At 44.2% G+C, this 17,297-nt stretch overlaps 1 protein-coding gene across 1 annotated transcript in view; it reads right to left on the reverse strand.

Annotated features, from left to right (window-relative positions):
- si:ch211-106h11.3 (CCN family member 1) overlaps positions 1-17,073 on the reverse strand; it is an 18,940-nt gene extending 1,867 nt beyond the window's left edge. Inside the window, exons 1-4 of the mRNA XM_039824003.1 lie at positions 16,828-17,073; positions 13,732-13,945; positions 6,138-6,602; positions 5,378-5,556 (exon numbers count right to left, since the gene is read on the reverse strand). Of these exons, the coding sequence (XP_039679937.1) occupies positions 5,378-5,556; positions 6,138-6,602; positions 13,732-13,945; positions 16,828-16,878 (909 nt within the window). The 5' untranslated portion in view covers positions 16,879-17,073. The remainder of the gene's footprint in view (positions 1-5,377; positions 5,557-6,137; positions 6,603-13,731; positions 13,946-16,827) is intronic.
- Positions 17,074-17,297: the final 224 nt, after the last annotated feature.

Raw genomic sequence — 17,297 nt, forward strand, 5'->3', positions numbered from 1 at the left:
CACAAATCCACCGGAGGTTAGAACGCCAACACAGAGACAGAGGAAGGGGACGCACATCCGGCCGAAATGAGTAAATTCCAGTGTGAATCCCGAAATTAGCGCTCCCCCTTCTGTAGTTAGGGTTTGGTTCAGGTTCAGGTAGGTCAGATCTCGACGGGGAAACAGAGTTCGACACAACACCGGAACGGTGTTCCTGGACCTTGGATTAACCCTTGTGTTGTCTTCCCGTCGACGATGCAACTTTTAGTTTTTCTGGGTCAAAATATAAAAAAATGTATACACTTTTGTCACTTTGGTTTCGATGTTTGCGGCTTTTTTTTTTTTATGTTTTCGTTGATTTTTTAACCACGTTTTTTGAAGCTTTTTCCAACATTTTTGTCACTTATTTTTCAATGTTTCATACATTATTTTCTTCAAATGCTATAAAATTGAATACAATTTCAACCTGATCTTCACCTGTTCAACTTGTGCGTCACTTTGCGACGAGTGCAAATGTGAGTCGCGCATGCGGCATTTTGCGACAAGTAGCCTACAAGATGCTAACGGCTTTTTGAGCTAACGTTAGCAATCAAACAATCATAGCTTAGTTAAAACGTTTTTGAAATGACTGCTAGCTACAAGTTAGCAATCAAACACAACAAAGGCTGTCACTTGGATGGTGTTTTGAGCTAACGTTAGCAATCAAACAATCATAGGTAGCTAAAACGTTTTTGAAATGATTTCCATTTTCTGTTATTGTATGTAAAGAGAAAAGTTTATTATTTTACGGATTTGACAAATTTCAGTATGACACCGTAAACAAGCTGGGAACTATATTCTCAGGCGGAAGAATATAGTACTTGGGCGGAGTGATATGCTCGCAGCAAGCCTGTCTGAGAATATAGTTCCCGGTTTGTTTACGGTTAGAAGATGGCTGTGTCTCATGTTACGTTGTTTTTTGTACACGCTGTTGTTATTTTGTCACTTTTGTCACAATTCGGAGCAGTAGGCTAGTTGGAACCAGTTACCTGCAGGATCTGTGCTGGGCTAAGCTAATGCTGGAGCCGTCAGGCAGCCTTACAACACACACGGAGATGAGAAGGGTATGTATGGACTTGTCTTACTCTGGGGGTTACTGTGAATAAGCTCAATTCACAATAAGTCGGCATGTTCCTTTAAACTTGCCAATTAGATTAGTTTAGAAGGAACTAATGAGAGCAACAGGTGAACTAGCTTTAAAAGTGTAGTAATTTGAGAATGGAATTTGGTGTGGTGTTGACAGCAAGCCCATCCACAGATCTGAGGGTTCCCCCTCCTACCAGAGCCCACTTTAAGCCGTGCCCAGAGCCATGTGCCGCTAGCGTCTTTAGTTTTAGTTCAGCTGCGAAGCTTTCAGTGCTTTCCACTGAAAGCTTTACAGGATCACAGGACCATTTGCCGAGCTGCCATAGCACACGGCAAAATGAAATAACTCATTACACAAGCCTGGAGACGTGAAAAACAGAGTTAATGCAGTTAAGCACAGAGACAGGGGGAAACCAAATAAAGGTCAGAACAACCGATGAGTGCCGGAGAGAGAGACCGGGACATGCCAGCGATAGTGAAGGATCGACACCGATGCACATTAACACCCACACGGCAGCTCTGCAAACATTTGGAGAGCGCAGAGAAACAGGTGCATAACGAGCCATCAGGTTCACGAGTGGCCCACGGAGAGGCAGGATGTTTGTGAGGGGGCGGAGGATGAAATGGGAGAGAGAAACAGCGAGGGGGACTCGAGTGCTCTTTAAATCTCCGAGCAAAGGGCGGCTGAGTGCAGCAGACAGCCACGGTGTCGCAGGGTCAGTGTGGGAGAGCTAAACACTCCCACACGTAGAGACACACACACAGAGACACACACACACACACGTAGAGACACACACACAGAGACACACACACACACACGTAGAGACACACACACAGAGACACACACACACACGTAGAGACACAGAGACACACACAGACACACACACACACACGTAGACAGATACACACACACACACACACATGCAGAGACACACACACACATGCAGAGACACACACACACACGTAGAGACACACACACACACGTAGAGACACACACACACACACACATATACACACACAGAGACACACACACACACACACACACACACAGAGATACACAGACACACACGTAGAGAGACACACACACACAGAGACACACACACACGCAGAGACACAGACACACGCACGACACACACACAGATACACAGAACACACGCGAGACAGACAGACACACACACACACACACACACAGAGAAACACACACACACACGTAGAGAGACACACACACACAGAGACACACACACACGCAGAGACACAGACACACGCACAGACACACACACAGATACACACACACACGCAGAGACAGACAGACACACACAGACACACGCAGAGACACACACAGACAGACACACAGATATACACAGACACACAGACACAGAGACACACACTCTCACACACACATACACAGACACACACACGTATACACATACACACGCAGAGACAGACAGACACACACACACACACACACACACACAGAGACACAGACAGACACAGACAGAGAGACACAGACACACACACAGAGACACACAGACACACACACACACAAACACACACTCTTCCACACACACATACATATACACATAGACACACAAACACACACACACACACACACAGAGTTTTCTTTTGTCACAACAGCTCTTAAAAGTTCTGGGGTTTATGTCAAACTAATTCTTGTCGTGGTATTTAACAAAGAATCAGCTGTTAAAAACAGAAACTTGGGGGGAAAAGATGACAATAACAGGTCAGGGTTATGTATTAATACATTGCTTCTTTTTTTAAAGCTATCACAGATTGAGTATGGTATTTGCTGGACTACATCCTGCCTCTGCAGAGCCCCCAGGAAGTTACTGGCCCCATCCAAGACACAGTCCGGCACATGAGCCCCCTAAGAACGTCGAGATAGACCGTGTTAATCGGTGAGCTTTAAGGCGCGCTGACGCACCAACCCGATTATCGGCCGTTGGACAGTCTGGCGAGGTCTGTGACTCGAGTCTCTTCGGTGTGTCCTGAGGAACTTTTTGGACCGAGACTGATCAGTCCCTCAGCCTTCGGGTTGGTGTGTCCGAGCCCTTTAGAGATGATGGTAGGCAACCAACGATTGTGAGTGGTTTAAAGCGCCCATATTATACTCATTTTCAGGTTCATAACTGTATTTTAAGGTTGTACCAGAATAGGTTTACATGGTTTAATTTTCAAAAAACAAACACCATATTGTTGTTGTACTGCACAGCTCTCTCTCACTGCTGCAGATCCTCTTTTCACCTGGTTTCTGTTTTAGCTACAGAGTGAGACCTCTTTTCATCTTCTTCTTCACTACTATCTTTGATTGCACTCGCACATGCTCAGTAGCTCAGATCGTAGATCATGTCAGCTAGCTAACTCTAGAGACAGTAAAAGAAAGCCTGTTTCTCCAACTTTGGTCAGTTCCAAGGCAGGATCAGCTGGGAGACTTCTAAATGAGGGCACACATGTAAGTAGTTCTTTTGGAGATTATGGTGAACTTGTGTGTTTTGTAGCAGTGCTTTGCTATTGAGAATGACGTAGCATGCTAGCATGCTGTGACGTCACAGTCCGAGGCCGATTTTGAACAGCTCACCAGGAGACTGAAGGCAGGACACATTCAGAAACCAGATCTCACTCAAAACACCATGGATGGTGTTTTTTTCAAAGTTTGTATGTGTGTGGAAGCACCAGAGACACAAAAGAACACCCCAAATCCCAGAAAAAGTGTTTTTTTCATAATATGGGCACTTTAAAGAAAATGCAAAACAACCCAGAGCTTTTTTTTTTCTCCTCTCCCAGAATGCATCAGTGGTGTAGCCAGACCTTCCTCCACAGCGCTGTGGAGATAGATCTGGCAATGTGAGACTACCAAAATGTTGAACTAACGGTTTAAATGTTTGAATGACATGTCATTTCTTAGCAGGCCAACCACAGGAAACATCTCAGTCTAGTTTGGCTCTGTCGTCATCCTGCTGGGGATGTTTTCCACACAGCAACAGAACCGGGAATAGACAGAATGGACCCGAAAGGGCTTCAGCAACAGCAGGGATTCAGGGGTGGGGTGTGTATACATGCCATGATATTAATACCAATCAGAGCCCTTGAGAGCGATCCTTTCCTGAATGTATTTAGCACGCTGGCTGGAATGCAATTTATCCCTTCATGAGGCTTCATCTGCACGTACAGTACAGGCCAAAAGTTTGGACACACCTTCTCATTCAATGTGTTTCCTTTTTATTTTCATGACTATTTACATTGTAGATTCTCACTGAAGGCATCAAAACTATGAATGAACACATATGGAATTATGTACTTAACAAAAAGTGTGAAATAACTGAAAACATGTCTTATATTTTAGATTCTTCAAAGTAGCCACCCTTTGCTTTTTTTGATAACTCTGCAAACCCTTGGTGTTCTCTCAATGAGCTTCATGAGGTAGTCACCTGAAATGGTTTTACCTTCACAGGTGTGCTTTGTCAGGGTTCATTAGTGGAAGTTTTTCCCTTATTAATAAAAAAAGCAAAGGGTGGATACTTTGAAGAATCTAAAATATAAGACATGTTTTCAGTTATTTCACACTTTTTTGTTAAGTACATAATTCCATATATGTTCATTCATAGTTTTGATGCCTTCAGTGAGAATCTACAATGTAAATAGTCATGAAAATAAAAAGGAAACTCATTGAATGAGAAGGTGTGTCCAAACTTTTGGCCTGTACTGTAGATGTAGCAAAAGATATTCGTTTTGTTTTTTTAAGATACTTTTTTGGCCTTTAATGGATAGGACAGTTGCATCGTGGAACGTGGGGATCGACCGATATGGATTTTTTTAGTGCCGATACCGATTTTCTTTCCATCAGCCGATGACCGATACGGGCTGCCGATATTTGGAGCCGATACTGCTTTTGCTCCCTCAATTTACATCATAAAAATGTAAAACCCTGCCACACTGGATCGGAATCTGCTCTGCCATTTCTTTAAAAATAATACACAAAAACACAGATGAGTGTCACTTCTGCAATCATCTTCCATTCATATATCACCCAAATTATGTGTGCAGTGTGCATCACATGGATGGGTGCAGCGTCTCCAGCAACACAGAGCTGCCTGTGGACGCCTGTCTGGAAATAATGCCGGGAAAAAACTATCTGCGTAAAAACTATCAGCGAACGCAGCTGCACGCTCTATTCAGGGAGCCCCAAGATATTCTTTTTTAAACCAAAATGTAGTAGAATGGATGTAGCCTGAGAATCTTAGCACACATTCCTCACCTTGACAGGCATAGACATGGAGCTGCAGGGACGAATGTTGCACAGACGCGTCTCCTTGATCAGCTTACAGCGGGCATTGTCATTGGTAACACGAGAGGAGACGCCCATCCCACAGCTCCGGGAACACTGGGACCACGAAGTCGTCTGAACCACGCACTGATCGCCCACCTGCTTCCAGGCTAGGAGAGATGGAACAAGGGGACGCGTGAGAGGACAATGGGCGATGTGACATATGGAGAGTCAGAGAAAAGAGGAGCGAGATCGGGCAAAAGTAAAGCTGGAGGGGTGAAACCGGGCCGGTGGGAGAGAGAGAGAGAGAGAGAGAGAGAGAGAGAGAGAGAGAGAGAGAGAGAGAGAGAGAGAGAGGAAAGGAGAGGTCCAGAGATGTAAAGCACACTAGCCTCATTCAGTGAACAGGCAACACTGACGCATAGAGTGGGTGATTACAGAGAGGGGAAAGCTGGGTGACAGAGGTATGTGCTGTGCGTGTATGTGCGTATGTGTGTGCGTATGTGTGTGTGAGAGCACCTCTGGTGTGCAAGGAGCCAGTGGAAAACAAGCCTCACATAAATGCTGACACACACACACACACACACACACACACACACACGCGCGTAGATGCAGAGGAAAAGGCTCACAGTGAGCCCGTTTGTGCGTCAGCGGGAGCTAAAATGGCTAAAACATAAACATGATGCTTTACTGCGTAGAGGAAACAGACGGCGCTCTGAGGCGACATGGCGGCGGCGGCACCTTCTCTTACCCGCCAGGTGCTTGTTTCCACGTGGCCTGTCCCACTTGCGCCCCACCCCCACCCCCAGCCCCACCTCCACCTCCACCAGCTCGTTCCCCAGGGTGTCCTTCTCCTTTTTGGGTTTGTAGGGGTACAGCTTCCGGTAAGGTTTCGGATAAGGCTTCGGGAAGGGGTAGGCCGGGTAGGGAATGAACGGGTAAGGCGGGTAAGCTGGAGGTTGTGGTCTGCGGTGCACGGGGGGCACGAGGGTGGTTCCCTTGTGGCAGTCGACGGTGAGGCAGCACTGGCCCGGCACTTTGACCAGCTGTGGAGCCGGACAGGAAGGGGACGCCAGCGGCACGTGGCTGGGGCAGAGGGGCACGCAGCCCACCGCTCCGTCGATGCAGGTGCACTGGTGCTTGCAGCCAGCGTGGAAGTTCTCGCCGTTTTGGTAAATCCGCCCGTTGTATTCGCACGAGCGGCCCTCTGCCTTCGCTGGGGGGGGGGGGAAAGGAAGAAGACAGAAGGTTCGGTTCAGATATCAAATAGTCTGGAAAACTCTGAAGCAAGGTTATTATTACAGTTTAGAATTTTCAATTAGTTTTTATTAGTGATGTCCCGATCAGATCAAGAAGTATCGGATCCAAGCCGATATGGGCATTGGAGGATGGATGCCCGGAAAGTACCCAGGCCGGGACAGATATTTAGAGATGATGTTGGGGTTCTGGTCGGGCTCGGTCACATCAGCTCGACAAGGCATTGAACATTTTAAATTTAAAACAGCTGATTATGTAGGTGCGCGCCTGTGTTAACGTGTGCTTGTTGCCCCGTGTGAGCTGATGACCTCATCTGTTGACATTTCTGAATGCCTTCCTTCAGCTGCTTCATAAAAGCTTTCACACAAAGAAACGTACATGAGTCATTAGTACGAGAACAACATGAGATTTTAACTGTCTGGCTCAGGTCGGGCTTGGACAGAAAAATGAGGACGGATCCGCACTCTACTGGGCCGATCTCCTTACTCCAATCATTATGTCTAAATTCTACACAATTCTAAGTAGAAGTTCATTTTATGTGTTTTACAAAAATGCTAGCTGCACTAAGTTAAATGTATTATTACATCTTTCAGTTACTTTGTTTGCTTAGTTATTTTTGTAAACAAAAAAAAAAAAGAAAAACGGTGTGCAGCTCTATTATCTAGGCAAATACAAGTATCGGATTGGGACTCTGTATCGGCAGATATTCAATATTTTTAAAAACTCAGATCGGGATCGGGGGCCAAAAAAGCTGATCGGGACATGCCTAGTTCTTATTTAGTTTTAGTTTTGACTTTTCAATTTCATTTCAGTTTAGTTTGAGTTTGTTTTCAGAGTGGGTTTGCTAGTTTTAGTTTAGTTTGACAGTCCCTCCAGAAAAACGTGATTATGCGATCGCATAATTCAATGCATAATCAGTCAAAGTCTGCATATTTATGCAGGGGGGGAGGCGCATTTTTTCAAATATGCCGCACTTTCGCCTCATAAATTGCAGATTTCTGTGCAAAATATGCGGTGCTTGCATGATTTCATAATCCCCGCATTTTCGTTGCAAAAAAGTCCCATAATATACAGTACAGGCCAAAAGTTTTGACATACCTTCTCATTCAATGTGTTTCTTTATTTTCATGACTATTTACATTGTAGATTCTCACTGAAGGCATCAAAACTATGAATGAACACATATGGAATTATGTACTTAACAAAAAAGTGTGAAATAACTGAAAACATGTCTTATATTTTAGATTCTTCAAAGTAGCCACCCTTTGCTTTTTGTGATAACTCTGCAAACCCTTGGTGTTCTCTCAATGAGCTTCATGAGGTAGTCACCTGAAATGGTTTTACCTTCACAGGTGTGCCTTGTCAGGGTTCATTAGTGGAAGTTTGTCCCTTATTAATAAAAAAGCAAAGGGTGGCTACTTTGAAGAATCTAAAATATAAGACATGTTTTCAGTTATTTCACACTTTTTTGTTAAGTACATAATTCCATATGTGTTCATTCATAGTTTTGATGCCTTCAGTGAGAATCTACAATGTAAATAGTCATGAAAATAAAAAGGAAACACATTGAATGAGAAGGTGTGTCCAAACTTTTGGCCTGTACTGTATCTCAGCAGGAAGTTGAAAAATGTTGCATTTACTTCACACAAGAGCAGCCATTTTCCTGTGTTGCCATGGGAACGTTATGGAGTGACGTAATTACGCGACATGAACATCATCGAAAAGCAGGATGTTGGAAAAAAAAAATAAAAAATCACTTTCTTTTTCATCTAACTGCAGTTTTTGCAAGTTCCCGCAATTTCATCGCATAAAATTGCATAAATATCCTGCATAGTCCATCGCATTTTTTAAGAAAACGTGCCGTATAATCAAGGATTTTTGCCCGCAACAATCACAAAAAAACTCTCCATTTTTGTGGAAGGACTGGTTTGAGTTAGTTTTGAGAGTGTGTTTGCTGGCTTTAGTTTAGTTTGAGTTAGTATATATTTAGTTTTGGTTGGTTTCTGTCAGGGCCAGGGAGAATATCTCAGAAGTGTGTAGCTACATATGCATCCAGAATACATGCACGGAGAACAGCTGATGTTGAATGGTAAATGGTGTTGTCTTCGGGTCAAATCTGACCCATTTTCAAAAAGTTTCTATATCTGAAATTTGGGTTTCTGTCAACCAAATTGTCAAAACTAAATTACGTGGATGGTTCCATACAACGCTCTTCACAAGTTAAATATATGATCAGTTTACTACTTAATTGAATTTGGGTGTTTTATTCAATTTTGTAGCATTTAAAAAAAAAAAAAAAAAAAAAGCGCAAAAGAATCAACAAAGACATCGGAAAAAGTGACAAAAATGTCGAGAAGTGACAAAAGAAAAGCTTTTATTTAGATTCAGTTTACTTTATAACTCTGATGAAAACTTGAGTGAAGACACAAATGCATGGAGATCAAAGGAGAGAGTGAGAGACACCCCATCTCCAGATTTATGAAGCCAGCTCTATTCTTAGATCAGAAAGGCATTTTGACTTGTTTACAATGTCCGTCCCTGAGTGGGACTACTAGAAACACCCCCAAATAAACACGCACATAAAAATGCCACTGTGCATGCATGTGTTTCATGGGGCTGTTTGTGTACACACTGAGCTACTTATATAAATGCCGGAGTTGGCCAGGTTTCAGGCCCAGCTCATGAAGGTGCTCTGGTTTTTGAAACGTGGCACGGGCTTCAAAACCCCGAGACCCTATCAAAGAGAAACTCCAGCCGCTTGGCGCGGAAGCCAGATTCCCCACCCTGAAGTTACACATTCCCTCATCAACCCCAAACTCAAAGCCCAATCTGAACCCACCTCCTCCCTCCCCTCTCTCGCTCTCTTTCGGCCTCCCAATCATTGGCTGTGTCTCATTCTGCACACTTCTGACAGTACACTGATAATGTGCACTGACCACTTCCTGCCGTAGTGCCCACTTTCGATGGTCAGTATTGTCCCAAAAGGAATACTTATGATGAAAATCTTTTAAACTGACCTTTGTCGGGCTGAAATGAAGACAGATTCAGCAGCTGCACGGCCTATTTCTCTCTTCAAATGTTCTCAGAAACACGTTTCGGTGAACTGTTTTAGTACGATGAGAGATCGGATTTTGAACAAGCCGCCATTATGGTCGGTTTTGAAATTCGGGAGCAGCCAGACCCACGTGACGCGTTCGTCCAATCAGCTGTCCCTGGTCCTTCCCGTTCCACTTTGTAGTCCAGATGGCGCCCGTTTAGTGCGAGAAGGGTCCATCGTTCCACCGTTTTTAGGGTGTCATCCGGGTACTTTCAGTGCTCTGAGTCTTTGAGTTATCTACACGATATTCTTAAAACTAAGTGTTTGAAGTGTGCAAGTAGGCGCTTTGAGACACAGCCATAGTCTGTCCCGCTGTACAAAAGTGAAGCCAAAATATCCCGGAATAGGGTCGCTGCCAGAGTCGGTAAAACCTGGATACAGCGTTCGAGGCGGAGCCCTGTTTGAGAGTTGCTCGGTGGCTCATGAAGCCAAAAAAAGTTCAACTTCCGCATATAAAATATCTCGGGTGATCGCCGCTGAGTCCGCGCTGTGCGGCTCATAGAGCAGGCGCACTAGAGACCTCCATTGGCCGAACCGGATACTTCCGGTTTAGCGCTCTGCTAACTTGAATGGGGATTTGATGAGTTCATCGTGCGGCTCTTCTAGACTTTCCAAATGTTATTGGACCAAATGGATTGAATTTCTTAAAAAGCAGAGCTGTATAGTAACGAAGTAGAACTACTTCACTACTGTGCTTAAGTACTAAAAGGCTGTATCTGTACTCTACTGGAGTATTATTTTTTTCTCCTACTTCCACTTTTCGTCTTCGTTTCTTTTCATTACGGTGTTGCCTGTTCAGAAGTCAGAGACAATGTTAGTTTGTACTCTTTCTATTTAGTTATTGTTGCAGCAGATGAAGCTATGCCTGAGTTGTTTCAGTCTGCAGTGAGTCCTGAATGTTAACCGTTTGACCCTGTGATGTGAAGCTGATCTAGTTTATCTGGATGTTTGACCCTGTGATGTGAAGCTGATCTAGTTTATCTGGATGTTTGACCCTGTGATGTGAAGCTGATCTAGTTTATCTAGATATTTGACCCTGTGATGTGAAGCTGATCTAGTTTATCTAGATGTTTGACCCCTGTGATGTGAAGCTGATCTAGTTTATCTAGATATTTGACCCTGTGATGTGAAGCTGATCTAGTTTATCTAGATGTTTGACCCCTGTGATGTGAAGCTGATCTAGTTTATCTGGATGTTTGACCCTGTGATGTGAAGCTGATCTAGTTTATCTAGATATTTGACCCTGTGATGTGAAGCTGATCTAGTTTATCTAGATGTTTGACCCCTGTGATGTGAAGCTGATCTAGTTTATCTGGATGTTTGACCCTGTGATGTGAAGCTGATCTAGTTTATCTAGATGTTTGACCCCTGTGATGTGAAGCTGATCTAGTTTATCTAGATATTTGACCCTGTGATGTGAAGCTGATCTAGTTTATCTAGATGTTTGACCCTGTGATGTGAAGCTGATCTAGTTTATCTAGATGTTTGACCCCTGTGATGTGAAGCTGATCTAGTTTATCTAGATGTTTGACCCTGTGATGTGAAGCTGATCTAGTTTATCTGGATGTTTGACCCTGTGATGTGAAGCTGATCTAGTTTATCTGGATGTTTGACCCTGTGATGTGAAGCTGATCTAGTTTATCTGGATGTTTGACCCTGTGATGTGAAGCTGATCTAGTTTATCTAGATGTTTGACCCTGTGATGTGAAGCTGGTCTAGTTTATCTGGATGTTTGACCCTGTGATGTGAAGCTGATCTAGTTTATCTGGATGTTTGACCCTGTGATGTGAAGCTGATCTAGTTTATCTGGATGTTTGACCCTGTGATGTGAAGCTGATCTAGTTTATCTGGATGTTTGACCCTGTGATGTGAAGCTGATCTAGTTTATCTGGATGTTTGACCCTGTGATGTGAAGCTGATCTAGTTTATCTGGATGTTTGACCCTGTGATGTGAAGCTGATCTAGTTTATCTGGATGTTTGACCCTGTGATGTGAAGCTGATCTAGTTTATCTAGATGTTTGACCCTGTGATGTGAAGCTGATCTAGTTTATCTGGATGTTTGACCCTGTGATGTGAAGCTGATCTAGTTTATCTGGATGTTTGACCCTGTGATGTGAAGCTGATCTAGTTTATCTGGATGTTTGACCCTGTGATGTGAAGCTGATCTAGTTTATCTAGATATTTGACCCTGTGATGTGAAGCTGATCTAGTTTATCTGGATGTTTGACCCTGTGATGTGAAGCTGATCTAGTTTATCTGGATGTTTGACCCTGTGATGTGAAGCTGATCTAGTTTATCTAGATGTTTGACCCTGTGATGTGAAGCTGATCTAGTTTATCTAGATGTTTGACCCTGTGATGTGATGCTGATCTAGTTTATCTGGATGTTTGACCCTGTGATGTGAAGCTGATCTAGTTTATCTGGATGTTGCTAGCTTGCTAACTTTCCACTACATCACACATTTTATTTCAGTATTTGTTAATAAGTGATTAATAACCCATTGTTATATCAGATAATAGTAGTTATAACAGCTGTGACATTAATGTACCTTTTTGGGTTTATTTCAGAAACTTCCTTCATATATCTAGCAATGTACAGCTCGGGACTGCCTGTAATGCACCGTCTTAATACTATAGTAAATAGTTGAACTCCAACAATATGATATTCAAAATTTGACTGCTTTCTTTAATAACTACATAACACAATACTTGTACTATTACTTTTAGTACTTGAGTAGTACATTTTAAAATAAACTTCTTGCAATACTTAAGTACAAAAAATATTGAATACTTTAGTACTTCCACTTAAGTGGAGTGCTTAAAGAGCACTTCAACTTCTACTCAAGTCACTTTTTTGATAGAGCACTTGTACTTTTACTCAAGTATGGGTCTCTAGTACTTTATACACCTCTGCTTAAAAGTGAAAAGTCATTTTGCGCTGGTTGTGACGCTCGATAAAATGTATCCAATGATTAAGAGCTGTCTCTTTTGCCATGTAAGTCTTTTTGGGCCAAAGGGCATTGCGTGAGGGTAATGGAAGTTGTAATTTCACCTTTTGGCCGCTTCAAAGCCCGGCGCACTTCCTGGAGGCCTGTTTTTGCACATTAGTGATCGGGGTACGGAGGTCCCGGCCATACACCTGTTGTGAGTCAATCCCAGCTGTCAATCAGGAGGTTTTACCCCGTTTTTATAGCATCAAATAACCATTAAAAACCAAACTGACCATAACAATTAACACTTGAGCAAACATCAGCGTGATCAGAACTGCCTAAAATGACAGAAACCATCTTTGGGAAGAAATTATTTGACGTGTGCTTTGATTATTTTTCTCGTTTGGTCCATGTCCTATCCGCTAACGTGGAGGGAGGCAGGGTTTATGAGCTATAGTGCAGCCAGCCAGCCAGAGGGCGATCCAGATGTTTTGGCTTCACGTACACCACATGTGTCAAACTCAAGGCCCGCGGGGCCAAATCTGGCCCCTCGCAAAGTCTGATCCGGCCCGCATATCCATCTAAGTTCACAATATATTTTGGCCCACCGAGTTGTGCGCAAAACCAAAAACATGTGAAACCTGACACTCAAAGCAGAATTTGGCAAATCTGCGAACTTTTAGACTCAGAAATTCCCCCAGAAGCAGAGAGTTTACATATTCAGGCTGTGAAGGAGCTTGTTGTGAGTCAGCTGGGCGGTAGCCTACTTAGAAAATATAATCATTGTTTTGCTGGATTTGCTCAATTCTAGGATGGCTTTGGAACGTTTTTCCTCACTTATTCAGGGCTTTATGTGGACCAAACTGTAAGTGAAAAGACTATATGAGACATACAATAATTGAGTCAAAGATATTTTACTTTTTCAATGAAATAAAAGCATGTAAATAAACTCTCCATGTCTGGCCCTTGATGCGATTCTCTTTCTCCAGTGTGGCCCTTAGCGAAATTGAGTTTGACACCCCTGACGTACACAGTCTGTGCATCAACCCCTGGGTACGTACCCCTGCAGATGCCATGGGTACGGCCCACATCGTTGCCATAGTTGCACTCCAGGCCTTTGTGATGGTCGCAGGGCCGTCCTTCGTGGCAGTCCTGGTTGAGCTGAGCGGCGCACACCTTGCAGCAGCCGCAGCCGTCCGGCACCGAGCTGACCCCGGGGGGACAAGACGGAGGCCCCGCAGGACACTCGCACACCACTGGACAGCCAGCAGTCACCTACAGGAAGGAGGAGGGGGGCACAGTGTGCACTTCAGTTAACCTGGATACCGGCAAACACACTTCATAAGGAGGAGCCACACTGGAACCCAGCGGGACAATAGTTTGACTCATGTTACACAGATCACAGAAATTCCTCAAAGTGTGTGAGGCTTAAACATTTTCGCTGAATACCCAGCACTGTCCCCCGAGCCCCACAGGGGTATCTGTAACCCTCCATCGCCTTCCGCTTGGCATTCGCCGGGCATGCGGGGATGAAAGGAACGCTCTCTGACCCAAAATCCCCCACAAACCTTGACCCTCCTCCCTCCACCCTCCTACATCTTTTGTCTCTACCTCCCTCTCTCTATCACCATACACACTCTCACACACACACACCAAACTCTCCAACAAATCCAAGCAGGTGAAAAACCGAAGAATTGGGGGAGCTTCTTGGTACTGGTCTTTGTGAAAATAAGACGGTCGTCTGTCATCGTTGGTAGGGTATTAACAAAGCCAACATCAAGAAAAAAATCCAAGGCACACATCTTTAGAACAAAAAGGTAAAATGTCTTTATTACATCTGGCACATTTCCAACTAGAATAACATTAAAAACACAATGTTTTAATGTTATTCTAGTTGGAATCTGGCAGAAAGTAAAAAAAATAAAAAGGCCTTTTTGCCTTGGATTTTTTCTTGAAAGTCCCAGCAGGTATTGAGACCACAGCGAGCTGCCAGTCTGGGACTACATTTACACTGCTACATTTTGGTTTGAAAGCGAACTTCTTTTGCAACGTTACACCTCGCTTTCACACCGCTCTGGCGTTTCCGAGCCCCTGAAGGGCAGTACATTTGGAAACGCTTCTGATCCCAGTTTTGGTTTGAAGTGTCCGGTTTGTGTTGTAGTCTGGACGGCCACAAACGGAGACCTTTGGAAACGACGGCGCCGGTCAGTCGGTCTTATCCTCGGTTAGGTAGGCTTACATGTTGCAGCTTCCCCGTTTCGGGCTCCCAGACTGTGGTCAGGAAGCGGCAGGATTTTATTGTTCACTTTACATCGTCTTTGCCATTTCTTTTTCCTCTCGCTTTTCCCCTCACAGCTGCACTCATAAGGAACTCTCACGGACTGTCCACAGTCACATTAAGGGATTCCTTCCTGACTCTGCCACTGTCTAAACCCAGGCCAGGTCCTGGTGTGCCACTGTCTAAACCCAGGCCAGGTCCTGGTGTATCACTGTCTAAACCCAGGCCAGGTCCTGGTGTGCCACTGTCTAAACCCAGGCCAGGTCCTGACTCTGCCACTGTCTAAACCCAATCCAGGTCCCGGTGTGCCACTGTCTAAACCCAGGCCAGGTCCTGGTGTATCACTGTCTAAACCCAGGCCAGGTCCTGGTGTGCCACTGTCTAAACCCAGGCCAGGTCCTGGTGTGCCACTGTCTAAACCCAGGCCAGGTCCTGGTGTGCCACTGTCTAAACCAAGGCCAGGTCCTGGTGTGCCACTGTCTAAACCCAGGCCAGGTCCTGACTCTGCCACTGTCTAAACCCAATCCAGGTCCCGGTGTGCCACTGTCTAAACCCAGGCCAGGTCCTGACTCTGCCGCTGTCTAAACCCAGGCCAGGTCCTGGTGTGCCACTGTCTAAACCCAGGCCAGGTCCCGGTGTCCCGCTGTCACAGGTTCTCACTCTTGTGGGTCTCGTGTGGGTTTGAAGGATACAGCGTTACACAACGCGGTGACAATCGCTTTCCTTTTTTAGCATTATCATTGGGTAAGAACTTGGTACTCAAAACATCCCCTAACCAAAAGTCACTTCCAGTGCAGTGAGTCCATATCAGCTTTACTTAAGTTTATTTTTATCTGTTGGATAATATTACAGTAGTGTAATTTTGGACCCACAGAGAGATGGAAGCTTGTGTACACGCTGTATACTTTGTAAAAAGGGGACAGGTTTTCAGGGTTTTTCAGGTCAAGAAACTCCAAACAACAACAACAAACCTAAAAGACCAAGTTCCATCAGCTCATTTAGATTCAAACGAGTGTCTAAACTCTGGATACAGAGGTAGAAATAGGTAGAACGTAACTAAGGGCATGTTCTCACGTAAACTTCATTACATATTAGTGGGAAATATTGTACTTTTTCACTCCACTTGATTGAATTTGGCAGTTTTAACATCACTAGTTACTTCACAGATGACAATTTCACATCCGGAGCATATGATGATCTTATAAAACATGATGCATCATTACAGATTTAACTACCCAACTGTATACATAACACATGGCTCCACATTGACCAACAGCATATATAAAGTAGTATAACAGTCCTTTCTGAATCATTGCAAGCTCTTTATAGTTGTATTTTGCAAATAATACTTACGTACTTTTCCTTGAGTGACATTTTCAGAGGCACTTTTAAGGCATTCTTATAAGCTTTAACTATCCTGATGCTCATTTTGCTTATTAAGGACCCCCTGAAACTCCCCTTAAAGACCTCTGTTGGTCCCCCAAACCCCAGTTTGGAAAAAAACAAATATTACACCACAGATTGTCCAAAGATTACAGTCAGACATAGAGTCATGGAAGGAGAAATTAAGTGTGCTTACGTGCATTATGAATCACTTGTGTGCAGCTAAACACGTAGGAAAAGATTTCTTTTTGCCTTTATTTTGAAATGCAACAGCAAACAGGAGGGAAAGGTGGGTTATATGGCAATGAAAACAGACGGCACTTACAGTAGAGTGACACACACACCCACACACACACACACACACACACACACACACACACACACACACACACACACACACACACACACACACACACACACACACACACCACACACACACGTCTCCTTTTTCGCCTCTGTGTTTACATGAAGCCAGACAGACTGAATATGAACTTACCACGCCGACTGTCAGCGCTTGAAAGACAGCAACTAAAAGCAGTATCCCCATGCTGCCTGTCAGCTGATTCCCACAGAAGATGAGAGAGGAAAAAGTAGAAAACAATAACACAGTGTGTCACAGAAAAATAAATCCTCCACAGGCTCAGAAACAAGAGCTTTTGTCCGAAAAGGTTAAATCCCAAATGCACGATGCTCCTTTAATCACTTGCAGAAACTCCATCGATCAAAGTTGGCGAGGCTTGGTTTTATATCAGCCCGGTGCTTTTTATGGCAGCCACGCCCACCGCAGGACTCCTTCGACCAATCAGGATGCAGGGGGAGCAGCCAAAGAGGAGGGAGGAGGGGGCGGGGCTTGGCAGCTCCAAACACGGAAAGAGAGCAGGAGGTTTGAGGGAGAGCGGGGCGTGGCCAAGCATGAATGCACTCATTCATAAAAACTCCGAATTACTACATTCCAAAGAGGACCCG

This window comes from Perca fluviatilis, chromosome 15 (assembly GCF_010015445.1).
Source record: "Perca fluviatilis chromosome 15, GENO_Pfluv_1.0, whole genome shotgun sequence".
Lineage (NCBI taxonomy): Eukaryota > Metazoa > Chordata > Actinopteri > Perciformes > Percidae > Perca > Perca fluviatilis.